General features: G+C 36.1%; 2 protein-coding genes and 42 non-coding genes across 44 annotated transcripts; 36 read left to right on the forward strand and 8 right to left on the reverse strand.

Moving 5' to 3' along the window:
- Nucleotides 1-206: 206 nt before the first annotated feature.
- Nucleotides 207-278, reverse strand: Trnap-ugg (transfer RNA proline (anticodon UGG)). Its single transcript has one exon. It is a non-coding gene; the product is annotated as a tRNA-Pro (tRNA).
- Nucleotides 279-418: 140 nt separating this feature from the next.
- Trnap-ugg (transfer RNA proline (anticodon UGG)) lies at nt 419-490 on the reverse strand. Its single transcript has one exon. It is a non-coding gene; the product is annotated as a tRNA-Pro (tRNA).
- A 136-nt stretch (nt 491-626) lies between these two features.
- On the reverse strand, nt 627-698 carry Trnap-ugg (transfer RNA proline (anticodon UGG)). Its single transcript has one exon. It is a non-coding gene; the product is annotated as a tRNA-Pro (tRNA).
- Nucleotides 699-834: 136 nt separating this feature from the next.
- Trnat-ugu (transfer RNA threonine (anticodon UGU)) lies at nt 835-906 on the reverse strand. The gene has a single exon. It is a non-coding gene; the product is annotated as a tRNA-Thr (tRNA).
- Nucleotides 907-1,050: 144 nt separating this feature from the next.
- Trnap-ugg (transfer RNA proline (anticodon UGG)) lies at nt 1,051-1,122 on the reverse strand. Its single transcript has one exon. It is a non-coding gene; the product is annotated as a tRNA-Pro (tRNA).
- A 148-nt stretch (nt 1,123-1,270) lies between these two features.
- Trnap-ugg (transfer RNA proline (anticodon UGG)) lies at nt 1,271-1,342 on the reverse strand. Its single transcript has one exon. It is a non-coding gene; the product is annotated as a tRNA-Pro (tRNA).
- A 144-nt stretch (nt 1,343-1,486) lies between these two features.
- Trnap-ugg (transfer RNA proline (anticodon UGG)) lies at nt 1,487-1,558 on the reverse strand. Its single transcript has one exon. It is a non-coding gene; the product is annotated as a tRNA-Pro (tRNA).
- A 148-nt stretch (nt 1,559-1,706) lies between these two features.
- Nucleotides 1,707-1,778, reverse strand: Trnap-ugg (transfer RNA proline (anticodon UGG)). Its single transcript has one exon. It is a non-coding gene; the product is annotated as a tRNA-Pro (tRNA).
- A 183-nt stretch (nt 1,779-1,961) lies between these two features.
- Nucleotides 1,962-2,033, forward strand: Trnap-ugg (transfer RNA proline (anticodon UGG)). Its single transcript has one exon. It is a non-coding gene; the product is annotated as a tRNA-Pro (tRNA).
- Nucleotides 2,034-2,180: 147 nt separating this feature from the next.
- Trnap-ugg (transfer RNA proline (anticodon UGG)) lies at nt 2,181-2,252 on the forward strand. The gene has a single exon. It is a non-coding gene; the product is annotated as a tRNA-Pro (tRNA).
- Nucleotides 2,253-2,400: 148 nt separating this feature from the next.
- Nucleotides 2,401-2,472, forward strand: Trnap-ugg (transfer RNA proline (anticodon UGG)). The gene has a single exon. It is a non-coding gene; the product is annotated as a tRNA-Pro (tRNA).
- A 144-nt stretch (nt 2,473-2,616) lies between these two features.
- Trnap-ugg (transfer RNA proline (anticodon UGG)) lies at nt 2,617-2,688 on the forward strand. The gene has a single exon. It is a non-coding gene; the product is annotated as a tRNA-Pro (tRNA).
- A 147-nt stretch (nt 2,689-2,835) lies between these two features.
- On the forward strand, nt 2,836-2,907 carry Trnap-ugg (transfer RNA proline (anticodon UGG)). The gene has a single exon. It is a non-coding gene; the product is annotated as a tRNA-Pro (tRNA).
- Nucleotides 2,908-3,052: 145 nt separating this feature from the next.
- On the forward strand, nt 3,053-3,124 carry Trnap-ugg (transfer RNA proline (anticodon UGG)). Its single transcript has one exon. It is a non-coding gene; the product is annotated as a tRNA-Pro (tRNA).
- A 147-nt stretch (nt 3,125-3,271) lies between these two features.
- On the forward strand, nt 3,272-3,343 carry Trnap-ugg (transfer RNA proline (anticodon UGG)). The gene has a single exon. It is a non-coding gene; the product is annotated as a tRNA-Pro (tRNA).
- A 148-nt stretch (nt 3,344-3,491) lies between these two features.
- Nucleotides 3,492-3,563, forward strand: Trnap-ugg (transfer RNA proline (anticodon UGG)). The gene has a single exon. It is a non-coding gene; the product is annotated as a tRNA-Pro (tRNA).
- Nucleotides 3,564-3,711: 148 nt separating this feature from the next.
- On the forward strand, nt 3,712-3,783 carry Trnap-ugg (transfer RNA proline (anticodon UGG)). Its single transcript has one exon. It is a non-coding gene; the product is annotated as a tRNA-Pro (tRNA).
- Nucleotides 3,784-3,927: 144 nt separating this feature from the next.
- Nucleotides 3,928-3,999, forward strand: Trnap-ugg (transfer RNA proline (anticodon UGG)). Its single transcript has one exon. It is a non-coding gene; the product is annotated as a tRNA-Pro (tRNA).
- Nucleotides 4,000-4,147: 148 nt separating this feature from the next.
- Nucleotides 4,148-4,219, forward strand: Trnap-ugg (transfer RNA proline (anticodon UGG)). Its single transcript has one exon. It is a non-coding gene; the product is annotated as a tRNA-Pro (tRNA).
- A 147-nt stretch (nt 4,220-4,366) lies between these two features.
- On the forward strand, nt 4,367-4,438 carry Trnap-ugg (transfer RNA proline (anticodon UGG)). The gene has a single exon. It is a non-coding gene; the product is annotated as a tRNA-Pro (tRNA).
- A 148-nt stretch (nt 4,439-4,586) lies between these two features.
- Nucleotides 4,587-4,658, forward strand: Trnap-ugg (transfer RNA proline (anticodon UGG)). Its single transcript has one exon. It is a non-coding gene; the product is annotated as a tRNA-Pro (tRNA).
- Nucleotides 4,659-4,806: 148 nt separating this feature from the next.
- On the forward strand, nt 4,807-4,878 carry Trnap-ugg (transfer RNA proline (anticodon UGG)). The gene has a single exon. It is a non-coding gene; the product is annotated as a tRNA-Pro (tRNA).
- Nucleotides 4,879-5,022: 144 nt separating this feature from the next.
- Nucleotides 5,023-5,094, forward strand: Trnap-ugg (transfer RNA proline (anticodon UGG)). Its single transcript has one exon. It is a non-coding gene; the product is annotated as a tRNA-Pro (tRNA).
- Nucleotides 5,095-5,241: 147 nt separating this feature from the next.
- Trnap-ugg (transfer RNA proline (anticodon UGG)) lies at nt 5,242-5,313 on the forward strand. Its single transcript has one exon. It is a non-coding gene; the product is annotated as a tRNA-Pro (tRNA).
- A 148-nt stretch (nt 5,314-5,461) lies between these two features.
- Trnap-ugg (transfer RNA proline (anticodon UGG)) lies at nt 5,462-5,533 on the forward strand. Its single transcript has one exon. It is a non-coding gene; the product is annotated as a tRNA-Pro (tRNA).
- A 144-nt stretch (nt 5,534-5,677) lies between these two features.
- Nucleotides 5,678-5,749, forward strand: Trnap-ugg (transfer RNA proline (anticodon UGG)). The gene has a single exon. It is a non-coding gene; the product is annotated as a tRNA-Pro (tRNA).
- A 148-nt stretch (nt 5,750-5,897) lies between these two features.
- On the forward strand, nt 5,898-5,969 carry Trnap-ugg (transfer RNA proline (anticodon UGG)). Its single transcript has one exon. It is a non-coding gene; the product is annotated as a tRNA-Pro (tRNA).
- Nucleotides 5,970-6,116: 147 nt separating this feature from the next.
- On the forward strand, nt 6,117-6,188 carry Trnap-ugg (transfer RNA proline (anticodon UGG)). The gene has a single exon. It is a non-coding gene; the product is annotated as a tRNA-Pro (tRNA).
- A 148-nt stretch (nt 6,189-6,336) lies between these two features.
- Trnap-ugg (transfer RNA proline (anticodon UGG)) lies at nt 6,337-6,408 on the forward strand. The gene has a single exon. It is a non-coding gene; the product is annotated as a tRNA-Pro (tRNA).
- Nucleotides 6,409-6,556: 148 nt separating this feature from the next.
- On the forward strand, nt 6,557-6,628 carry Trnap-ugg (transfer RNA proline (anticodon UGG)). The gene has a single exon. It is a non-coding gene; the product is annotated as a tRNA-Pro (tRNA).
- A 144-nt stretch (nt 6,629-6,772) lies between these two features.
- On the forward strand, nt 6,773-6,844 carry Trnap-ugg (transfer RNA proline (anticodon UGG)). The gene has a single exon. It is a non-coding gene; the product is annotated as a tRNA-Pro (tRNA).
- A 147-nt stretch (nt 6,845-6,991) lies between these two features.
- On the forward strand, nt 6,992-7,063 carry Trnap-ugg (transfer RNA proline (anticodon UGG)). Its single transcript has one exon. It is a non-coding gene; the product is annotated as a tRNA-Pro (tRNA).
- A 145-nt stretch (nt 7,064-7,208) lies between these two features.
- Nucleotides 7,209-7,280, forward strand: Trnap-ugg (transfer RNA proline (anticodon UGG)). The gene has a single exon. It is a non-coding gene; the product is annotated as a tRNA-Pro (tRNA).
- A 135-nt stretch (nt 7,281-7,415) lies between these two features.
- Nucleotides 7,416-7,487, forward strand: Trnap-ugg (transfer RNA proline (anticodon UGG)). The gene has a single exon. It is a non-coding gene; the product is annotated as a tRNA-Pro (tRNA).
- Nucleotides 7,488-7,635: 148 nt separating this feature from the next.
- On the forward strand, nt 7,636-7,707 carry Trnap-ugg (transfer RNA proline (anticodon UGG)). Its single transcript has one exon. It is a non-coding gene; the product is annotated as a tRNA-Pro (tRNA).
- A 148-nt stretch (nt 7,708-7,855) lies between these two features.
- Trnap-ugg (transfer RNA proline (anticodon UGG)) lies at nt 7,856-7,927 on the forward strand. The gene has a single exon. It is a non-coding gene; the product is annotated as a tRNA-Pro (tRNA).
- A 144-nt stretch (nt 7,928-8,071) lies between these two features.
- On the forward strand, nt 8,072-8,143 carry Trnap-ugg (transfer RNA proline (anticodon UGG)). The gene has a single exon. It is a non-coding gene; the product is annotated as a tRNA-Pro (tRNA).
- Nucleotides 8,144-8,291: 148 nt separating this feature from the next.
- On the forward strand, nt 8,292-8,363 carry Trnap-ugg (transfer RNA proline (anticodon UGG)). The gene has a single exon. It is a non-coding gene; the product is annotated as a tRNA-Pro (tRNA).
- A 147-nt stretch (nt 8,364-8,510) lies between these two features.
- Trnap-ugg (transfer RNA proline (anticodon UGG)) lies at nt 8,511-8,582 on the forward strand. Its single transcript has one exon. It is a non-coding gene; the product is annotated as a tRNA-Pro (tRNA).
- A 148-nt stretch (nt 8,583-8,730) lies between these two features.
- Nucleotides 8,731-8,802, forward strand: Trnap-ugg (transfer RNA proline (anticodon UGG)). Its single transcript has one exon. It is a non-coding gene; the product is annotated as a tRNA-Pro (tRNA).
- Nucleotides 8,803-8,940: 138 nt separating this feature from the next.
- On the forward strand, nt 8,941-9,012 carry Trnap-ugg (transfer RNA proline (anticodon UGG)). Its single transcript has one exon. It is a non-coding gene; the product is annotated as a tRNA-Pro (tRNA).
- Nucleotides 9,013-9,156: 144 nt separating this feature from the next.
- On the forward strand, nt 9,157-9,228 carry Trnap-ugg (transfer RNA proline (anticodon UGG)). The gene has a single exon. It is a non-coding gene; the product is annotated as a tRNA-Pro (tRNA).
- A 1,091-nt stretch (nt 9,229-10,319) lies between these two features.
- Nucleotides 10,320-14,164, forward strand: LOC144844512 (dynactin subunit 3-like). The gene is made up of 7 exons (XM_078701451.1): nt 10,320-10,443; nt 10,825-10,909; nt 11,178-11,264; nt 11,413-11,496; nt 11,842-11,900; nt 12,221-12,280; nt 12,761-14,164. Exons 1-7 carry the CDS (start codon nt 10,342-10,344, stop codon nt 12,851-12,853), a joined length of 570 nt encoding a protein of 189 aa, XP_078557577.1. The 5' UTR covers nt 10,320-10,341; the 3' UTR covers nt 12,854-14,164.
- A 4,828-nt stretch (nt 14,165-18,992) lies between these two features.
- LOC144844476 (la-related protein 6-like) lies at nt 18,993-22,364 on the forward strand. Its single transcript, XM_078701412.1, has one exon. It carries the CDS (start codon nt 19,126-19,128, stop codon nt 20,668-20,670), a length of 1,545 nt encoding a protein of 514 aa, XP_078557538.1. The 5' UTR covers nt 18,993-19,125; the 3' UTR covers nt 20,671-22,364.
- Nucleotides 22,365-24,028: the final 1,664 nt, after the last annotated feature.

The following is a 24,028-nucleotide window of genomic DNA, read 5'->3' on the forward strand; positions in this document are numbered from 1 at the left end:
AATTGAACCCGGGGCCTCTCGCACCCAAAGCGAGAATCATGCCACTAGACCGACGAGCCGATATATCATGAAGCGAAAGGATATGGAAATTACTGGTCTGTGCCGAGTTTAATACATGTCGAATAAATACGTTGTTCAATGCTCATTTGTCAAAAGTTATTTATTTCACTTTTTTGGTAAATTATTTAAATATGACTTAAAAAATGGGGCTCGTCCGGGAATTGAACCCGGGGCCTCTCGCACCCAAAGCGAGAATCATGCCACTAGACCAACGAGCCGATATATCAAAAAGCGAAAGGATATGGAAATTAGTGGTCTGTGCATGCCGAGTTTAATACATGTCGAAGAAATACGGTGTTCAATGCTTATTTGTCAAACGTTATTTATTTCACTTTTTTGGTAAATTATTTAAAAAACTGGGCTCGTCCGGGAATTGAACCCGGGGCCTCTCGCACCCAAAGCGAGAATCATGCCACTAGACCAACGAGCCGATATATCATAAAGCGAAAGGATATGGAAATTACTGTTCTGTGCCGAGTTTAATACATGTCGAAGAAATACGGTGTTCAATGCTTATTTGTCAAACGTTATTTATTTCACTTTTTTGGTAAATTATTTAAAAAACTGGGCTCGTCCGGGAATTGAACCCGGGGCCTCTCGCACCCAAAGCGAGAATCATGCCACTAGACCAACGAGCCGATATATCATAAAGCGAAAGGATATGGAAATTACTGGTCTGTGCCGAGTTTATTACATGTCGAAGAAATACGGTGTTCAATGCTTATTTGTCAAACGTTATTTATTTCACTTTTTTGGTAAATTATTTAAAAAACTGGGCTCGTGCGGGAATTGAACCCGGGGCCTCTCGCACACAAAGCGAGAATCATGCCACTAGACCAACGAGCCGATATATCAGAAAACGAAAGGATATGGAAATTACTGGTCTGTGCCGAGATTAATACATGTCGAATAAATACGTTGTTCAATGCTCATTTGTCAAACGTTATTTATTTCACTTTTTGGTAAATTATTTCGATGTCTTAAAAAATGGGGCTCGTCCGGGAATTGAACCCGGGGCCTCTCGCACCCAAAGCGAGAATCATGCCACTAGACCAACGAGCCGATATATCAGAAAACGAAAGGATATGGAAATTACTGGTCTGTGCCGAGATTAATACATGTCGAATAAATACGTTGTTCAATGCTCATTTGTCAAACGTTATTTATTTCACTTTTTTGGTAAATTATTTAAAAAATGTCTTAAAAAATGGGGCTCGTCCGGGAATTGAACCCGGGGCCTCTCGCACCCAAAGCGAGAATCATGCCACTAGACCAACGAGCCGATATATCAGAAAGCAAAAAGATATGGAAATTACTGGTCTGTGCCGAGTTTAATACATGTCGAAAAAATACCTTGTTTAAGGCCCATTCGTCAAACATTATTTATTTCACTTTTTGGTAAATTATTTCGATGTCTTAAAAAATGGGGCTCGTCCGGGAATTGAACCCGGGGCCTCTCGCACCCAAAGCGAGAATCATGCCACTAGACCAACGAGCCGATATATCAGAAAACGAAAGGATATGGAAATTACTGGTCTGTGCCGAGATTAATACATGTCGAATAAATACGTTGTTCAATGCTCATTTGTCAAACGTTGTTTATTTCACTTTTTTGGTAAATTATTTAAAAAATGTCTTAAAAAATGGGGCTCGTCCGGAAATTGAACCCGGGGCCTCTCGCACCCAAAGCGAGAATCATGCCACTAGACCAACGAGCCGATATATCAGAAAGCAAAAAGATATGGAAATTACTGGTCTGTGCCGAGTTTAATACATGTCGAATAAATCCGTTGTTCAATGCTCATTTGTCAAACGTTATTTATTTCACTTTTTTGGTAAATTATTTAAAAAATGTCTTAAAAAATGGGGCTCGTCCGGGAATTGAACCCGGGGCCTCTATCGGCTCGTTGGTCTAGTGGCATGATTCTCGCTTTGGGTGCGAGAGGCCCCGGGTTCAATTTCCGGACGAGCCCCATTTTTTAAGACATTTTTAAATAATTTACCAAAAAAGTGAAATAATTAACGTTTGACAAATGAGCATTGAACAACGGATTTATTCGACATGTATTAAACTCGGCACAGACCAGTAATTTCCATATCTTTTTGCTTTCTGATATATCGGCTCGTTGGTCTAGTGGCATGATTCTCGCTTTGGGTGCGAGAGGCCCCGGGTTCAATTCCCGGACGAGCCCCATTTTTAAAGACATTTTTTAAATAATTTACCAAAAAAGTGAAATAAATAACGTTTGACAAATGAGCATTGAACAACGGATTTATTCGACATGTATTAAACTCGGCACAGACCAGTAATTTCCATATCTTTTTGCTTTCTGATATATCGGCTCGTTGGTCTAGTGGCATGATTCTCGCTTTGGGTGCGAGAGGCCCCGGGTTCAATTCCCGGACGAGCCCCATTTTTTAAGACATCGAAATAATTTACCAAAAAGTGAAATAAATAATGTTTGACGAATGGGCCTTAAACAACGTATTTTTTCGACATGTATTAAACTCGGCAGAGAACAGTAATTTCCATATCTTTTTGCTTTCTGCTATATCGGCTCGTTGGTCTAGTGGCATGATTCTCGCTTTGGGTGCGAGAGGCCCCGGGTTCAATTCCCGAACGAGCCCCATTTTTTAAGACATTTTTTAATAATTTACCAAAAAAGTTAAATAATTAACGTTTGACAAATGAGCATTGAACAACGGATTTATTCGACATGTATTAAACTCGGCACAGACCAGTAATTTCCATATCTTTTTGCTTTCTGATATATCGGCTCGTTGGTCTAGTGGCATGATTCTCGCTTTGGGTGCGAGAGGCCCCGGGTTCAATTCCCGGACGAGCCCCATTTTTTAAGACATCGAAATAATTTACCAAAAAAGTGAAATAAATAATGTTTGACGAATGGGCCTTAAACAACGTATTTATTCGACATGTATTAATCTCGGCACAGACCAGTAATTTCCATATACTTTCGCTTTATGATATATCGGCTCGTTGGTCTAGTGGCATGATTCTCGCTTTGGGTGCGAGAGGCCCCGGGTTCAATTCCCGGACGAGCCCCATTTTTTAAGACATTTTTAAATAATTTACCAAAAAAGTGAAATAATTAACGTTTGACAAATGAGCATTGAACAACGGATTTATTCGACATGTATTAAACTCGGCACAGACCAGTAATTTCCATATCTTTTTGCTTTCTGATATATCGGCTCGTTGGTCTAGTGGCATGATTCTCGCTTTGGGTGCGAGAGGCCCCGGGTTCAATTCCCGGACGAGCCCCATTTTTTAAGACATTTTTTAAATAATTTACCAAAAAAGTGAAATAAATAACGTTTGACAAATGAGCATTGAACAACGGATTTATTCGACATGTATTAAACTCGGCACAGACCAGTAATTTCCATATCTTTTTGCTTTCTGATATATCGGCTCGTTGGTCTAGTGGCATGATTCTCGCTTTGGGTGCGAGAGGCCCCGGGTTCAATTTCCGGACGAGCCCCATTTTTTAAGACATTTTTTAAATAATTTACCAAAAAAGTGAAATAAACAACGTTTGACAAATGAGCATTGAACAACGTATTTATTCGACATGTATTAATCTCGGCACAGACCAGTAATTTCCATATCCTTTCGTTTTCTGATATATCGGCTCGTTGGTCTAGTGGCATGATTCTCGCTTTGGGTGCGAGAGGCCCCGGGTTCAATTCCCGGACGAGCCCCATTTTTTAAGACATCGAAATAATTTACCAAAAAGTGAAATAAATAATGTTTGACGAATGGGCCTTAAACAACGTATATTTTCGACATGTATTAAACTCGGCAGAGAACAGTAATTTCCATATCTTTTTGCTTTCTGATATATCGGCTCGTTGGTCTAGTGGCATGATTCTCGCTTTGGGTGCGAGAGGCCCCGGGTTCAATTCCCGGACGAGCCCCATTTTTTAAGACATTTTTTAAATAATTAACCAAAAAAGTGAAATAAATAACGTTTGACAAATGAGCATTGAACAACGTTTTTCTTCGACATGTATTATACTCGGCACAGAACAGTAATTTTCATATACTTTCGCTTTATGATATATCGGCTCGTTGGTCTAGTGGCATGATTATCGCTTTGGGTGCGAGAGGCCCCGGGTTCAATTCCCGGACGAGCCCCATTTTTTAAGACATTTTTAAATAATTTACCAAAAAAGTGAAATAATTAACGTTTGACAAATGAGCATTGAACAACGGATTTATTCGACATGTATTAAACTCGGCACAGACCAGTAATTTCCATATCTTTTTGCTTTCTGATATATCGGCTCGTTGGTCTAGTGGCATGATTCTCGCTTTGGGTGCGAGAGGCCCCGGGTTCAATTCCCGGACGAGCCCCATTTTTTAAGACATTTTTTAAATAATTTACCAAAAAAGTGAAATAAATAACGTTTGACAAATGAGCATTGAACAACGGATTTATTCGACATGTATTAAACTCGGCACAGACCAGTAATTTCCATATCTTTTTGCTTTATGATATATCGGCTCGTTGGTCTAGTGGCATGATTCTCGCTTTGGCTGCGAGAGGCCCCGGGTTCAATTCCCGGACGAGCCCCATTTTTTAAGACATTTTTTAAATAATTTACCAAAAAAGTGAAATAAATAACGTTTGACAAATGAGCATTGAACAACGTATTTATTCGACATGTATTAATCTCGGCACAGACCAGTAATTTCCATATCCTTTCGTTTTCTGATATATCGGCTCGTTGGTCTAGTGGCATGATTCTCGCTTTGGGTGCGAGAGGCCCCGGGTTCAATTCCCGGACGAGCCCCATTTTTTAAGACATCGAAATAATTTACCAAAAAGTGAAATAAATAATGTTTGACGAATGGGCCTTAAACAACGTATTTTTTCGACATGTATTAAACTCGGCAGAGAACAGTAATTTCCATATCTTTTTGCTTTCTGCTATATCGGCTCGTTGGTCTAGTGGCATGATTCTCGCTTTGGGTGCGAGAGGCCCCGGGTTCAATTCCCGAACGAGCCCCATTTTTTAAGACATTTTTAAATAATTTACCAAAAAAGTGAAATAATTAACGTTTGACAAATGAGCATTGAACAACGGATTTATTCGACATGTATTAAACTCGGCACAGACCAGTAATTTCCATATCTTTTTGCTTTCTGATATATCGGCTCGTTGGTCTAGTGGCATGATTCTCGCTTTGGGTGCGAGAGGCCCCGGGTTCAATTTCCGGACGAGCCCCATTTTTTAAGACATTTTTTAAATAATTTACCAAAAAAGTGAAATAAACAACGTTTGACAAATGAGCATTGAACAACGTATTTATTCGACATGTATTAATCTCGGCACAGACCAGTAATTTCCATATCCTTTCGTTTTCTGATATATCGGCTCGTTGGTCTAGTGGCATGATTCTCGCTTTGGGTGCGAGAGGCCCCGGGTTCAATTCCCGGACGAGCCCCATTTTTTAAGACATCGAAATAATTTACCAAAAAGTGAAATAAATAATGTTTGACGAATGGGCCTTAAACAACGTATATTTTCGACATGTATTAAACTCGGCAGAGAACAGTAATTTCCATATCTTTTTGCTTTCTGATATATCGGCTCGTTGGTCTAGTGGCATGATTCTCGCTTTGGGTGCGAGAGGCCCCGGGTTCAATTCCCGGACGAGCCCCATTTTTTAAGACATTTTTTAAATAATTAACCAAAAAAGTGAAATAAATAACGTTTGACAAATGAGCATTGAACAACGTTTTTCTTCGACATGTATTATACTCGGCACAGAACAGTAATTTTCATATACTTTCGCTTTATGATATATCGGCTCGTTGGTCTAGTGGCATGATTCTCGCTTTGGGTGCGAGAGGCCCCGGGTTCAATTCCCGGACGAGCCCCATTTTTTAAGACATTTTTAAATAATTTACCAAAAAAGTGAAATAATTAACGTTTGACAAATGAGCATTGAACAACGGATTTATTCGACATGTATTAAACTCGGCACAGACCAGTAATTTCCATATCTTTTTGCTTTCTGATATATCGGCTCGTTGGTCTAGTGGCATGATTCTCGCTTTGGGTGCGAGAGGCCCCGGGTTCAATTCCCGGACGAGCCCCATTTTTTAAGACATTTTTTAAATAATTTACCAAAAAAGTGAAATAAATAACGTTTGACAAATGAGCATTGAACAACGGATTTATTCGACATGTATTAAACTCGGCACAGACCAGTAATTTCCATATCTTTTTGCTTTATGATATATCGGCTCGTTGGTCTAGTGGCATGATTCTCGCTTTGGGTGCGAGAGGCCCCGGGTTCAATTCCCGGACGAGCCCCATTTTTTAAGACATTTTTTAAATAATTTACCAAAAAAGTGAAATAAATAACGTTTGACAAATGAGCATTGAACAACGTATTTATTCGACATGTATTAATCTCGGCACAGACCAGTAATTTCCATATCCTTTCGTTTTCTGATATATCGGCTCGTTGGTCTAGTGGCATGATTCTCGCTTTGGGTGCGAGAGGCCCCGGGTTCAATTCCCGGACGAGCCCCATTTTTTAAGACATCGAAATAATTTACCAAAAAGTGAAATAAATAATGTTTGACGAATGGGCCTTAAACAACGTATTTTTTCGACATGTATTAAACTCGGCAGAGAACAGTAATTTCCATATCTTTTTGCTTTCTGCTATATCGGCTCGTTGGTCTAGTGGCATGATTCTCGCTTTGGGTGCGAGAGGCCCCGGGTTCAATTCCCGAACGAGCCCCATTTTTTAAGACATTTTTAAATAATTTACCAAAAAAGTGAAATAATTAACGTTTGACAAATGAGCATTGAACAACGGATTTATTCGACATGTATTAAACTCGGCACAGACCAGTAATTTCCATATCTTTTTGCTTTCTGATATATCGGCTCGTTGGTCTAGTGGCATGATTCTCGCTTTGGGTGCGAGAGGCCCCGGGTTCAATTCCCGGACGAGCCCCATTTTTTAAGACATCGAAATAATTTACCAAAAAAGTGAAATAAATAATGTTTGACGAATGGGCCTTAAACAACGTATTTATTCGACATGTATTAATCTCGGCACAGACCAGTAATTTCCATATACTTTCGCTTTATGATATATCGGCTCGTTGGTCTAGTGGCATGATTCTCGCTTTGGGTGCGAGAGGCCCCGGGTTCAATTCCCGGACGAGCCCCATTTTTAAATAATTTACCAAAAAAGTGAAATAATTAACGTTTGACAAATGAGCATTGAACAACGGATTTATTCGACATGTATTAAACTCGGCACAGACCAGTAATTTCCATATCTTTTTGCTTTCTGATATATCGGCTCGTTGGTCTAGTGGCATGATTCTCGCTTTGGGTGCGAGAGGCCCCGGGTTCAATTCCCGGACGAGCCCCATTTTTTAAGACATTTTTTAAATAATTTACCAAAAAAGTGAAATAAATAACGTTTGACAAATGAGCATTGAACAACGGATTTATTCGACATGTATTAAACTCGGCACAGACCAGTAATTTCCATATCTTTTTGCTTTCTGATATATCGGCTCGTTGGTCTAGTGGCATGATTCTCGCTTTGGGTGCGAGAGGCCCCGGGTTCAATTTCCGGACGAGCCCCATTTTTTAAGACATTTTTTAAATAATTTACCAAAAAAGTGAAATAAATAACGTTTGACAAATGAGCATTGAACAACGTATTTATTCGACATGTATTAATCTCGGCACAGACCAGTAATTTCCATATCCTTTCGTTTTCTGATATATCGGCTCGTTGGTCTAGTGGCATGATTCTCGCTTTGGGTGCGAGAGGCCCCGGGTTCAATTCCCGGACGAGCCCCATTTTTTAAGACATCGAAATAATTTACCAAAAAGTGAAATAAATAATGTTTGACGAATGGGCCTTAAACAACGTATATTTTCGACATGTATTAAACTCGGCAGAGAACAGTAATTTCCATATCTTTTTGCTTTCTGATATATCGGCTCGTTGGTCTAGTGGCATGATTCTCGCTTTGGGTGCGAGAGGCCCCGGGTTCAATTCCCGGACGAGCCCCATTTTTTAAGACATTTTTTAAATAATTAACCAAAAAAGTGAAATAAATAACGTTTGACAAATGAGCATTGAACAACGTTTTTCTTCGACATGTATTAAACTCGGCACAGAACAGTAATTTTCATATACTTTCGCTTTATGATATATCGGCTCGTTGGTCTAGTGGCATGATTCTCGCTTTGGGTGCGAGAGGCCCCGGGTTCAATTCCCGGACGAGCCCCATTTTTTAAGACATTTTTAAATAATTTACCAAAAAAGTGAAATAATTAACGTTTGACAAATGAGCATTGAACAACGGATTTATTCGACATGTATTAAACTCGGCACAGACCAGTAATTTCCATATCTTTTTGTTTTCTGATATATCGGCTCGTTGGTCTAGTGGCATGATTCTCGCTTTGGGTGCGAGAGGCCCCGGGTTCAATTCCCGGACGAGCCCCATTTTTTAAGACATTTTTTTAATAATTTACCAAAAAAGTGAAATAAATAACGTTTGACAAATGAGCATTGAACAACGTATTTATTCGACATGTATTAATCTCGGCACAGACCAGTAATTTCCATATACTTTCGCTTTATGATATATCGGCTCGTTGGTCTAGTGGCATGATTCTCGCTTTGGGTGCGAGAGGCCCCGGGTTCAATTCCCGGACGAGCCCAGTTTTTTAAATTATTAACCAAAAAAGTGAAATAAATAACGTTTGACAAATGAGCATTGAACACCGTATTTCTTCGAAATGTATTAAACTCGGCACACAGACCAGTAATTTCCATATCCTTTCGCTTTATGATATATCGGCTCGTTGGTCTAGTGGCATGATTCTCGCTTTGGGTGCGAGAGGCCCCGGGTTCAATTCCCGGACGAGCCCCATTTTTTAAGACATCGAAATAATTTACCAAAAAGTGAAATAAATAACGTTTGACAAATGAGCATTGAACAACGTATTTATTCGACATGTATTAAACTCGGCACAGAACAGTAATTTCCATATACTTTCGCTTTATGATATATCGGCTCGTTGGTCTAGTGGCATGATTCTCGCTTTGGGTGCGAGAGGCCCCGGGTTCAATTCCCGGACGAGCCCCATTTTTTAAGAGAAACTCAAAAGTTCTTTTCAGAACTAATACACGTGGTGTACCGCAAACTTTATATCAACAATATTATTATTATTACTGCATTATTCCATTTTTTTTTTTTCATGTTAAAATTAAACTTGGAAATAAAGGTATATACAGTAAAATTTAATGCATTCAAATCTATCAACATTTTTTTTAAACGTATTGATCTCTGGCTCGTGACACTGTCAAGCCACCGCCGCAATCAATGCGTTACTCATTATTTGTTATTGTGCTAAAAAAGAAATAATAACTATATTCACACTTGAACAATAGGTAATCGTAGATAACAAACTGCATTCATTGATATGATTTAGTTATTGTGATTGTACTGTGGTTGACAACGTTTTGAAGTATAGGTCGCGCTGTAGCTAAATCTTATAGTTGAATACTACCTGTTGTTTTATATTAATCATTTTGTGGAAGGTAAGTTTGAAGACTTAGCCGAGGCCTAATTGAGTGAGTTAATTATTCAACTTGCCGCATAATTAATATTTTCAGTTACTCTTCCTCCTCATCTTGTTCCTCCTAAAATGACCAAACTCACGCCGTTTTTTAGATGAGACAGTGCTTTTAGAACGGGAATTAATTACCGTAGGCCTATTTATACGAATAAACGCTTTGACTAAACGTCTCCCTCGATAAACTCCCTCACCTCCATAGAACGTCATTTGGAATAAATCCCCCCTCCCACTCCGAATAAAAGCCCCGCCACATGCATTATACACAATATTGAGTTATAAAACATTTCTATTTGTAGTAGAATTCATTAACTTCTAATGATGTACAATTTTTATTTACACAATTTTAGGGAGAATGTTCATATACCGGGCACTGCCATAAACGCCTTCCCTGTATCAACGCCTCCACCGAAAAAAACTACTCCTTCGAATAAATGCCCCGCTAAAAAATCTCCTGAACCTGAGCCTCGGGGCGAATAAGTACGGTACTGGGAAAAACCCCACCAACCCCCCTCCCAATTTATCTATTCTAATAAGCTCTCTAATATTTCAGTAAAATATAGAGGGCGAAATAGTAGTAAACAATAAAACATGGGCAATATTGCATTTCGGGAAGACAAAATGGCAACTGACGATACAATCGCTGCTCTTGAGACAAGATTAAAATTACTGGAATCAAGGGTTTGGAACAGAAATTCTGACACGAACTATGATGATTCAAAAGTATGTGTATTTTTGTATAATATTTATAAAAAATGTGATATTTAATTGCCCGTGTGTATGTAAATAGTACTTCTAAACTTACGAAAAACGCCCATTTTATTATCGTCAGGCCCAATAATGTCGATGCAGATAAGAGTGAGAGATCTACCGCGCCACCGCCCGTCGTATGGTGTCGGCTAGTGAAACAACCTTTTGTCATGACCTAGGCCTAGCCACAAACCAAAGCAGAATTTTAGTAGCGCGGTAAGCCTATCTATACAGTACTAAGCCCACATGCCATTTATCCCATCTGTCTGCAACAACCTAGGCGCTGCCTAGGCTAGAAAAATAATTAAATTGACCATTTTAAACAATAAATTAAATATCATTTTTGTACTGCAGTTAGTTGACGACATTCACAACATACGAAAAAGGCTTCACAATGCAGTTCTTGGCAAAGAAAAGATACAGACAATGTGGAAAAGAAGTAAGTAACGTTAGAGTGTTTTACCTTTAGAGAGACTGTCATTACTTGTATTTATAACCAATTATTTAACCATTAAAAATGTACTGTAAAACAATGATCTCTATTCTTTACAGTCACTTTCATCAGGATGGATCATATTTGAATTTGACTATAGTATAATATTCCAGAAGCATTATAACATTTATTTCTACCCTTCACTTTTTTTATTTAGAAACTAGAGAAGAGTTTAATATATTTTAATGTCATGTTTTAACTGGTTTTTTTTCAGTGGACGAGTTGAAATTTTGCCTAGACCCTGAATCAATTGAAAAGATGACAATTTTTGAAGATGCAAAAGCTGATATCATTCTCAATGGTAAATATACTATTTTATATGTATTATACTGTATATATGTACTGGGCCTTCATGAAACAAGTTTTTGTATCTAGTGAGGGCCCAGTTATTACACTTAACTGAATATATGTGATGAATAAAAAACAATGTTCATATTTGTTCTCCACAGAGGAAGGCCACTTAAAGGAACAAGCCAAACAACTGGAACAAGTTGAACAACTCAAATCTATTTTGGACAGCGACCATTTAAAAGGTGCATTTATTATTTGTACATGAATAAAATAATAATAGAAAAGATACCCTTCCTAAAAGCAAGGGACGTTTCCTTAATCATGTAATGTTTCATGCGTTGAAACATACATTCATTAACATACAAAATTACCCTCCTACGCTGGAGGCCTCTGCAATTTTAGCCTTTTTCGACATATTATAACGCCTGTTTTTTCCTCTAGGCACTGCTCACAGGCTCCCATAAGCTTGGGGGCCCCTGGGTTTAGCTAGTGAGCGCTCATAGGCGTTATCCCACTGTTAACATATCTACTAAGAAGTTGATGTTTATGTTGTGGCCTAGGCATAACAATGCTTGTTTTTCTTTTAGTGTCTTCAAAATCATCAGATAAACTTCAGCCGCTTATAACAGTACAGGTAGACCAACAGGTAAAATTGATCTTTTCTATTGATTCAGTTTAATTTGCAATTTGTGATATTTTTATCACTGATAATCAAATTTAATGCCATTCCACATGCAGTTTGGCTTGATAGTGATGTCAAATATCAAAATAGTTTTGAAACGTTGACAAAAGAAGTTAAAATGGAAGTTCTAGAATTGTATGCTCAAATGTTTGTAACAGCCTTAGTTGTATTATGTCATAACCAGTGATGACATCACAACCACCACTGATGACATCACAACCACCTGCACTATAATTGTGATTTGATGTTTGTAGATATATGTTCATTATAATTTTTCCTTTTAGGATAAAGCAGCAAAGTTAGATGAAGAAACTAGACAACTACTTGAAGCCTACAATAATATTGTATCCTTTCAAAAACAATGTAGATATTCTCCAGGTATAAAATATATTTTGATTACAATTAAACATGAATCATGATTACATTTTGATTGCAGAAAAAAGAGCCGTTCATAGGATAAAGAGGAATTAAAACTTTCCACAGTTCTAAGTTCATTGGTTGTGTAAGATTGGTATTTAGTGTGTACCATGGCTCGTACATTCGGCTTTTGAATGAATTGTTTTGGTTGCTAGTTGAGCAAATAGTAAATTCCATTTCCCAAAAAATTAATGTTCACCATGAGCATTTTGATCTTTATAAAGGCACTATAGAAATGACAATGTTATGTTATAGAATACAAGGCTACAATTGATGTTTTTTTATCCATTTCATATTTTTATACAAATATTATTCTCTCAAAATATTATGATATTAATAATAAAATATTTGTTATGTTACAGTTGTTATTTGTTATTAATGACATATCTTCCTTAACAATCTACCAGATCACCATGGTATCAAAACAGTTCGTATTATGGGATGAAATTATCACAGCACAGGAAATAAAACAAAATCTAAGGAGTAAAGAACATTTATGAAGAGCGCCACCTATTCTATATGAAGAGTGCTACCTATTCTATATGAAGAGCGCCGCCTATTCTCACAAATGGTTTATTATAATGGTGTTTTTATAGAGCTAAATAATGTTTAATATATTATATATACAATTTTATTTTATAAACTCCGGTGTTGCTAGGTTGGTGTGAAAGGAGTATCTTCGGAGTTTGTCGATGTTTTGAATGGTCATAAACCCCGCAGTGTCTCCGGAGATCACTCACTGGTGTGAAAGGGGTATTATTTATATTATCATAGTGCTTGGTAATTTCAATATCCCTTTCAGCTAAACAATCAACAGGTGGTATTTTACATGTTGAGGGTAAAAAGAACATGCTTGGGAGTAATTTCTGATTTTAGATTTGCCACAAACAGGGAAGAGTTTAATTAACTCTTCCCTGCCACAACTAGCTATTGTCTCTTTTTACGTAGCGTCACAAGAGGGAGTTTATTTTTTAGAAGACATGCCATGTGAGACATTTCTTTTTTCTTGTTGTAAATAGTAACCGAAATTGTCTAATGGAGATTAGTTTATTATTTGTGTTGCACAAAGAAATGACCCACCCCTTTAGGTGTGCAATTGTCGTTCAACCTAAAAAAACCTGATTTATTACTGAAAAAAAGTTACATAATAGTACATAATAGTATATGCTTGCAAGGTTGAGGCTTATATTTATTTGAAAGTTAATGATTTTAATTAGTTACAACTCCCTGATATTTAACGGAAAAGTGACGAATTAAAATCTTTCCAACTATTGACTCTATTGGTACTGAATATATTAAATTTATTACAGCTATTTCTATGTTATGATTATTGTTGGTAGGATTCGTGCTGTCGTATTTTGCAAATGTAATTGTGATGAACTATTAGTTTGGAAGTACAGTAGTAACGTAAATAGTTTGTTTTAAATGTTTCAGATATAAATATATTGCATATTTATTCAACATTAAAATTGTTTACATAATTAAAACTATATAATAGGAAAATATTTAACACAAACTGCAACAGACTGTATGTACAAAGATATACGCATACAGTTCCGAGAAATGTAAGATAAGCCCACATTTATCCCGTCACCGGACGGAGGTCGGTCTCGTCTGTACGTATTATCTAGATGTTGGTGCTTTTAGTAGAATTTTGGCCTACGAGCAATTTATTTCGTATTCCTACAAATTCCATTGAGATTTTTACCGTTTTTTGAATTAGATGCTATAGTCTACGCCTATTTAGTTCATGTTCAAATGTAATTATGTATTAGAAATAAAGGGAGTTGATATTTTCTCCTATGAGTTCATCTGGGGTTGGTTTTTGTTGTGAGTTATGATTATTCACAGGGTGGGTTAGGCGTGCACTATATACAACAAATGATTCGTATTGATTTTATTGATTGATTTACCCAGGGATGAGTAATAGACTGCTACCAATATGTCATGATTTGTTGTTGGTAGTCAGAGTAGTAGGCTAGACAGTTGGTTTTATGATTAGTGTTAAATGCCAAGATGTTTTGCTGCTGATTCTGCTCTTTATACTGTATTCTTATCATCTTTGATAAAGCAAACAACATGCATACAATAAATTTGGTCAAAGATAATTTACAATGGAAGACTTACTCGAATCATGACTAAAATAGCACATTAAATAATGATCGTGACACAAGCGTTAAAAGTGGTCCAATTAACATTTTAAAATATCTAATTTATGAGCATAATTGTGCATATGTTATATATTATATAACTTCTGTTTGGCATGTTATTGTTACAGATGCGTTCAGATTTTATAATGAATTATGCTGAATCTATTTTGAGATTAAAATGTTTTCATTTTTCCCTTATTCGTTGAGATCTCTCAACTGTCGATGTACATTGCGTTGTACTACTAATCATTAACACGTGCTGACGTCATGGGAATAGAGTATCCGTTTATCAGCCAATAGAAACATAGTTATTATAATATTGTGACGACAGAAGTGATCTTTACGTGTTATTAACGGATGAAATATATCGTCGTTTCAAAATAATTTCCCCGAGTTTAGCAGGTGAATTTAACGCGTGTGTTTAAATATAGCCTAACTCAGTTTCTAAACATTGTCATATTTTGTAAGGACTTCGAAACTCTGAATTATAATCTGACCTTTCATGTATGTATTTTTAGCACTGGTGGCCAGGCATATAATTGTAATTACAGTATTTACTGGACACGAGTCGTCGTTGATGTGATTGGTTATTTCGTGATTTAATGCCCCCGGGAAATGCATTTTCTCAGAAAGTGTGTCATTTTTTCTGTAACAAAATTGTCTATAAAAATAATTATGTCTATTAAAGATTATCATATAACCCCAGCACTGAACTTCATTTAACTTTATTTATGCTTTTTGATGACCAATAGACCTACTAGTACTAGTAATAGGCCTACTTTATATTTTATATATAAGTTTTATGCCATTTTAACTCTCATTGTTTAGTATAGTTTGCTAGCTTATCTTGTTCTTTTTACTTTTTCTTGTATTGCTGAAATGAATGATCCTGAATGAATATTTAATTATGATATTTGTCACGTGACAGTGGAATAATTAGGAAGGTCCATAGCATAACGATTGATTCCTTAATAAAAAGCTCATAAATAAATAAAGCTCATCTGTTCTCCAAAAAAAAAAGAAAAAGAAATCCACAACGTTTTTTTTGTAGAGTAGGTGAGGCTGTTTTATTTCGAATCGCTATTATATTATTTTCGCGCTGGGGCTTTTTAGGCAGTTTTAATGATTTCATCATAATAAGACATTACAAAGGAAAACATAATAAAATTAAATTCAAAGCAAACAAAAACTACATAGATATCCATCTCCTTATAAATTAAATACAGGTTCATAACAATTATTCTAATCTCTAACAATTTCATGTTTGATTTGTAAGTGTTTCTAATTAGTAATTGTATCCATTTTGTATTAAAAATACTGTCCTTAAAATTCTGATGATTTTTAGGCAGTTTTATTGTAGAGAGGACAGAGGGATAAGGAATCTGGTATCACGCGGAAGCTGAAGGTTACTATGGCTGAAAAAATGCGTATTTGGAAACTCGGACTGGGCATGCGCAAACCACAAAGCACGTCTGGGAAAAGATAGATGAGATGCAGACAGTAGTAAGACCAGTTCAATAATCTATTTCATTTGAAAATCATAATCTAATAATTTTATAACCCGAATCCCAGACAAAATACCTTTTGCCCTCGATAAGTTAATTAGTTAAGCACGTGGTTATATTAAAAATAGCTATGACAAGTGAATTAAGTTGGACATTAACGGGAATTCAACGACGCGAATAGTACAACAAAACTATATGAACATGGATTGCGGATGTTATTTAATACCACATGAAAATGTTTAATGTATATGTTAATATCTATAATTAGAGTGCGGTGGAGGTTAGCAAAAAATACCGCACAGATTGAACATTTGAATCCGGTTGATATCATTTAATTATGATTGTGTGTCGAATGCGGATAATGATGACATGAAAAATGCCGAATGATTTTATTTGTTAGATTATTGAATCACGAGTTGTTTTCCAGCATTCTTCGTATCTGTAGCAAGCCGACCTCTACCTTTATTTATTCAATGGAGACAAATTACCGGCTGAGGATGAAACTGAAATAGTTCTGCCTCCAAAATTAATAATAATATATGTCAGTTGTTTTTATGTTTTTATGTTTTTATTGTACAATATTTTGTTTACTCTCAATCCCTTAGATTCCCTGATTTAGTTAAGTGATAATTGGTAATCGATCAGTGATTATGGTTCGGTTGTTATTTTCTATTAAAGTCTTAATATAGCCACTACTGACGCAAACTGGCAAGCTACTCTCATTTGCAAACACAAGACATGACACGCGCCTCTTCGAACATTGAACGTGTATTACGTAGAAAGTGACGCAAACCAGTTCATTGTGAAATATCAAAAATAATTGTTTACATTAATTTTAATCAAAGAATATGATTTTCATCTAGTGGGAACCACGCTTTATTGAGAAACAACCCGATATTAAAACGGAATGTTTTTTTTCATGAGTGATTTCCCCTCCATACAAAATAAGTGTTCATTATGGTGGTGGAACATTCCTTGTTTAGGTTAAGCGTGGTTCCCACTAGAACGCAACGCAACGACGTATTGACGCAAAGTGTTGTATTGCGTAATCACAAGTGGGAACCGACGACGATGATATGCTGCAAACATCGCAGGTTTGATTTCAAGCAGGCGGCGGGGGCAAACATAATTTAATATTAGAAGGGCATTTGCTTACGTTGCGTTACGTTGCGTCGTTAGTGGGAACCAAGCTTGAGTGAAATCCATTTCTAATTACAGTACAAATGTCGTCATCACTGGATGGCAGGCCATTCTATAAATAGCAAGTACATAATATATTTTATATTATAGAGGCTAATTAAAGCCGCATCTTAAGTGCACATCGCGTTGTAACTATAGCAACCGGTTTATGTAAATACACTTTTTCTGTTCGTTCATAAATGACAGAGAATGAGATAACGAAATTAAAAAAATATTAGCATTAATACAATCATTTTGTTTTATTAAACAAGTTCAGATCATCACTATTGCGCTGCGAATACAGTACTCCCTTTCACATCGCCACACCACGGAATACTATACACAACCGGTACATTTTGATAGGATATTGCCTTTTGCTCATAATATGTTTGTAGGCCTACCCATAAACATAATAAAAACAAATGGAATGTGGGTCTATACTGATAATTCAATATGATTATGAATGATCAAGGCCTAAGTATGTATACCCCCACGATCAACTTAGTGACAATTTATATTTTTATTTACCGTCCACTTATCTTTTTAATAACTAAATGGGTGAGTGAACTATATAGTAAACAGCCACTCGTCTGCGAGTCATCATACGACCGGCCTTGAACTTGGCTATCTTCACCGGTCAAATCAGACCAATTAAACATAGGCCTACATTTTGTAGGTCACGCCATGCAACAGTTGAAACAGTCGAAATCATTTCCATTTGACGACGTCGGCATGTAGGCACTAGTTGAAATCTACTATAATCTATAATAATAATTATTTAAATAAAGGCCTATAAAGTAATGTTTTGTATTATGAAATTATAATATTAAAATAAAATTCCATCGTAACATCACACCATAGGGGAGACTGGCAGGGGGGTTGCGGGGATACTTGAAAATTGTCAGTTGGCCTACACTAAAATTATAAATTGAAAACTTTGCTATGCGTTTGACTTTCTTTTTAAATTTTATATTAGGAGGCATTCGTTATTAAAAGGGAAATTCCCGAGTTCGGATGCTCATTTTCTCATCATAAATTATTTCTGCACTCCCTAAAATTTTAAACCAAAAATCCAATGTAGATACTAGATATCCCTTTAAGAGGCCGGTTTAATTGTAGATCTATGGCCTTGTCCTAATGTTCTACTAGTAGAGGCACAATTATATTATATCCCCCAATACAATTTTCCTTGTTTTTTGTTATTTATAGGCCTACCATATGCGAGCAAAAAAATAATATTCTAAACAAATTAATAAGTACATTGCGACTTGTGATGATGTATGAGTCATGTGGCAGTATGGGAGTTTAGTGACCAGCCACCCACTTACCTAGCTCCACGCATGCGGAAATTATTATTATTTTGTACAGCTATCATTATTATTGTTTTGAACTAACACCGACCTCATTGACATAGTTGCGTAAACACGGAAGTAGCTGCTAGGTTGCGTCACCTGAAGATGGTATGAAACCCGTGATATGATTGGTTAGCATTTACACGTCATTTAGGGGACGTCCCCATTAGTGAGGTATAACAATTAATTTGTTTTATAGCTATTTCGGGGTTTCTAAAAGAATTTCTTGATGTTGAATGTTAATATTAAAAAGAAAAAAACGTTGTAATGCAATTTTACAGTTGGTTGTATTTATTCACTTCTATTTTTGGGTATTTTTAACGTACACACGGGCGTTCACAAAAACATTCATTGAAATTCCACTTAATACTTTGACCAATCAAATATAGGCTTTCTCCATTCATGGTAATTGTTTAGACATCACTGCTCCGATAATAATCGCATGCAGTACGTTGGAAGGGAAAGCACGGTCATCATTACTACAACGGAGTTCTGACCGAGAGGAAGGCACATTCAAAGCAGAAAATAATTCACTGTAGGGCATACGACCGTTGTTTTTAATAGTGAACATTATTCTGTATCGAAGATGAGTGAAATTAATGCTTTGAATATGGCCGTACACGGTTCAGAAGCCGACGAAAAGCTAGCCATGGTGTTGAGCAAAACACCACCACCGCTTGTCCACATCTCCCGGGTGAAAGAGGAGGGACGGGCGGCGACAGATGGGAGTGAAATAGACAGCTTTGATAGCCAGGCCTCCCTATCTGAAAGCGATGATGAACAATTTGTAGATGCCGAAGAAGACCTAAATGTTGCGAATAAAGAGAATGGACTGAAAAAGAATGAAAAACGTGTTAAGAGCGATATTGAAAACAACAACAATAAACCTTGGCAGCCTCCAGACGAGGAACTACAGGAGAAAATTGTAAAACAAGTTGAGTTTTATTTCTCTGATACAAACATAACAAAGGATGCATTTCTTCTGAAGCATGTGAAACGAAATCGTGAAGGTTACGTAAGTTTAAAGCTCATTACTTCTTTCAAAAAAGTAAAGAAATTAACAAAAGACTGGAGAAGTGTTCGCCATAGCCTACAGCAGAGGTCTGTGAGTTTAGTTGTGAATCCAGATGGAAAGAAAGTGAAGCGAAAAGACCCACTACCTGAATATGATGAAACAACACCATCAAGGACCGTTATTGTTGTTAATTTACCATCGCAAAATCCTACCATTGAGAATGTCAATGAATTGTTTAAGGAATGTGGTGAAATCAGCCTTGTACGGATCATTCGTCCAGGAAAGTCCGTCCCCCCAGACATTCGCAAACACATGGGGAAACACTATGATATTGGAAATACTCTGTGTGCACTTGTTGAATTTGAAAAATCAGAGTCTGCGCTGAATGCTGTGAAACTGATGAGCAATGACGATAATTGGCGTACAGGTATGCATGTCACATTGCTTGCCCCAAAGAAAAACAAAAAGGAACCTGGAAAAACAAAAGAGGATGGACAGACCCTCTCACCACAGCAGAGGAGTTTAACGCCAGTTGGCAGTGGTGCAGAATCTGATGGAAGCATGAAAGGGGATGAAAAACGCCGTCGTCGTAGAAATAAAAGAAAAAATCGTGTTGAAGAGCTGGTGAATGAGGGCGGGGATAACAGTTCATCCGAGCCTGAACTTTCACCGTCAACAGGTATACGTCAGCAAAGCAAACCAGTAGCCATCCCACAAGCAAGAAGTCCTAATCTTCTAAGCCCAGCCACTACACCAAAATCTAGTCCAGTAAACAGTCCACACAGTAGCCCCCGTGTGCAGAAAAAGAGTATTGGCCGCTCACCATTAGCTGAAAGCAACCGAGCAAGTCCAAAGAACAGCCCTAAAGGAAGTCCAGAATCAAAATATAAATACAACGATGGATCACCACCTGAAGGAAGCAGTCCGTGGGTGCGAAGACGACGTCTTCTTGCGGCGGAATCCTCACCCGCTGCTGGAAATAGTCCGGTTGGCAGTCCGAAGATGATGAGACATTCTGCGGCTTTGTGTGGTATTATACGCAATCCAAGAGGACCTGATGGAACGCATGGCTTTGCTTGTAGTAAAGGCAGGGGTAAAGTTATCTCTGTGTGTTGAGTTTTTCCCTTACTTCAAAGGTGAGAACCTTCTGTATGTTACAATACAGTTTGTTAAGTTTGGATGAACATTCCACATATTTAATTACAGTATATATTTAAAAAAAAACCTTAATAATACAGTATTTGTTTTATTGTATCATTACACACAACAAAAGCTATATTGTGTCTCAGGTGCGATATAATTTTTTTGTGTCACCTAACAACAATGTGTGTGATAAAAGCATGGATCTTTGCATTAAAATACATGCATATTTATAAATTAATAACTGAAATTAAAACAATGTATTATATAATACATACGATTTTCTGATGAATGCTTACGTGTACTGTTAGCCTTTTAATTCGAAACATTTCCATGAATACATTTTATTAACATGAACAGTGTATAATCTACAGGAAATTTTACTAATGCTGTACATACAGTACTTTGTGCTATAAATACTGTTTTACTGTACTTTTATTTAAATATATTTATTACAGTACTGAAAAAAACATTAATGGAATGTTGAAGCATTAAGAAAATATATACTGTTTATATCATTAATTTGATTTGTTTCCTCTAAGGAAGCAGGATTATCCTATAGTACTGGGAAGTGATATTTGGTACCATGCCATTCTAGTTATCAGGAAATGGGGTTATGTTAGGTCACCTAGAGCAAGTTATATCCTGTTTGGGACATGCATTATAATTTACTAAAGTGGAAGATATTTCCCTATATAAATTAATAGGAATACAGTACAATGATGTATTTTTTCCCCATTTTTATGTTATTAATCCATTTAAAAATCAAATTTCTGTTTCTGTATATATTATGGAGATTATTTATTGTTACATACTGTACTATAATTGATAACAAATTCTTAAAAAATAATTACAATTTTATTTTTTACTAATTGATATTACTTTTCAAGTACAGTTTGTATTGCCTCAAACAGAAATAGTTTTTACCAAAAGTGCTTTTAAAAGTTAAAACCATTTTAGATGAAAAATGTTCACTTATTTGAACCACATGTACTTACAAGTGACTGACTCATCTCTGTGGTTGAATTAAAACTGAAATTATTCTGGTGGTTTTTTTTTCTTTGAACTACTGTTCACATTTTTATTACAAATCCTTGGATTACCTTTGAACAGATATACACTAATTGTGACCCCAACCAAAACTATTTATAGAAATGTTTAGGCCTATAATTATTATAAATATTTCAGGGTTTTTTCTGTTTTGTACAGACTTAATCTGTGACCAAAAACAGTAATAATTGTATGTTTAATTGAAACTTTTATTCGGTTGCTTATGTTGCCCAAAATTGTAATCGTTAGAAGTACGGTACGACACTGTGCCTTCCTACGACTTTATCACTTTTTAGTTATTGCTGTTAATTTTCAGCAGCTCGGTTTCTTTGACTTTGAATCTTTCGTTGATTTAAAAAAAAAAATTATGATTATCTATTTTTTGGCATTCTTGTAGCACTATTTAAAGGCCAAGTTCAAGTTTGCATACCACTTTAGTATTATAGAGTATAATTAATACAAAGGGAATAGAAAGAAGTATAGCCTACCCATTCAAATCCCACCTAAAGTACCTTTCAAGGACTATACCACGTTCTATTCCACAACCAGTAACACAGTGTGAATAAAATGCTTTATCAATAACAAGGTTATTTAACAAACATAATACATTGTAAACTTTATTAAAAACAGGAAAAATATATTTATTGTTAAGATTGTATCTATGATAAGATTGACTGTGTTGAGATTTGTAAATATTAATATTTAACATTACATAATAATTTTTTTTCATTTAATATGATTTATATTGCTTATTTTGTTTATAACTTAACATTTAATTTGCTACAAATCTAATTAATTATTGCAATTCATTTTCATATATTTTATATAGTAATAATTTGTAAATTAAAGATTTTTATGGAATAAATGTAAGATGCAAAGCAGATGTGGTATGTTAAAATGTCAAGCAATTTATGTGTGTTTTTTTAAAAGGTACACAAATGAAAGTAAACTGGTTTGTTGATAAAAAGATAATTTTAATTAAAGGCTGTATTGATTACTGAGGTATTTATGCCACAAGAGTGAGCATATTTGTATACAGAGTAAAGACTAACATATTAAATTATTATATAACTGACTGGTGTATCCGATTTGGTATTACTATTTCGTTTTTTTATGTCAATATGCCTAAAGCATTCCAGATAATAAAATTATTTTCTTTTGTTTAAAGCGAAAGAGGCTTGGAATTCTTTGAATATTTCTTGTCTTTGTTCAGAGTGATTTATATATAAAAAAGATACTGTAGTTGTGGACTGTGGAATAGTAAAAAACTGTATATTAAACAGTTGTAACTGTTCGATATAGCTATATTTTGATAGACTATATACTGTATAATAATTTCATTATGACTGTCCAAAAAAAAAAAAAAATTACGTAATTTCATTTCGAGAGCATGCGCATACATTTAAATAAAACACCTTTACGACAACTGAAGCTTGGTTCCCATAGAGACGCAACACAAGCACGTAGACGCAACGACAGTTTGAATCCATCGCTTGTGATTGGTCAAACCTTGTGTTAAATTGCGTCTCTTACCAACTTGACCGACCATCATTCGACCTTAGTACTGATGTGTTGCATGTGACTCAAGCAGAAACGTACCTTCAAGAACAAAATGCATTAAAATCGCAAAACAATAAGAGAGATACAGTATTGCAGAATTAGTTCGGTTCATTGTAAACATGGAGTAGCCTATGATGTCATTACAAGAGGCCGATATCGACGTGACGTCATTGGTCGCTACTGTGATCGTCTGCCGACACAATGGTACAGTATTAACAAGTAGGTGTTTCCCTGATGTGATCTTCGGACCGTGATGATGGTACAATAATTTAAATTACACTATGCATTTAAACAATTCGCTGATTTCACGAATGGACGTGTGAACACTGAATTAGTTGAGCTTGGTTGGTTCCACTAGTATAATTTTCCACCATTTCTTTGATTTTACAAGCGCGGGACATAATACTACAGTGATGCGGGCTGGATACAGTGTAACTAATTAATGATCAAGTTGACGTTTAGCTCATAAATATTGGAATGACCTACTCCAACCAAGAGTATTCAGCTGCAGTTGGTGCAAGAGAAAGATTCGTGACTGAGGCCAACGTCAAAAAAAAGTTCAGCAGCCCGATGCGATTTTCCCCCATCTTTAACAGCGCACACGACATCATGCACAGATGTAATAAGGCACAGCGAGCAGTGTAGGAATAGAGGTAAATTTTAAAACCTGAAACGATTGAGAAAAAACAAGATGAAATTCGAAACATCTAAAATACTATAGTAG

This window comes from Antedon bifida, chromosome 6 (genome assembly GCF_963402885.1).
Source record: "Antedon bifida chromosome 6, ecAntBifi1.1, whole genome shotgun sequence".
NCBI classification, from domain to species: Eukaryota; Metazoa; Echinodermata; class Crinoidea; order Comatulida; family Antedonidae; genus Antedon; species Antedon bifida.

Excerpts from the sequence above, each read along its gene's own strand:
- LOC144844512 (XM_078701451.1), top strand. The coding sequence starts at position 10,342 with ATGGCAACTGACGATACAATCGCTGCTCTTGAGACAAGATTAAAATTA. Across the intron at positions 10,444-10,824 it reads CGAACTATGATGATTCAAAA|TTAGTTGACGACATTCACAA; the intron begins GTATGTGTATTT and ends TTTGTACTGCAG. Across the intron at positions 12,281-12,760 it reads TTGAAGCCTACAATAATATT|ATCACCATGGTATCAAAACA; the intron begins GTATCCTTTCAA and ends ACAATCTACCAG.
- LOC144844476 (XM_078701412.1), top strand. The coding sequence starts at position 19,126 with ATGAGTGAAATTAATGCTTTGAATATGGCCGTACACGGTTCAGAAGCC.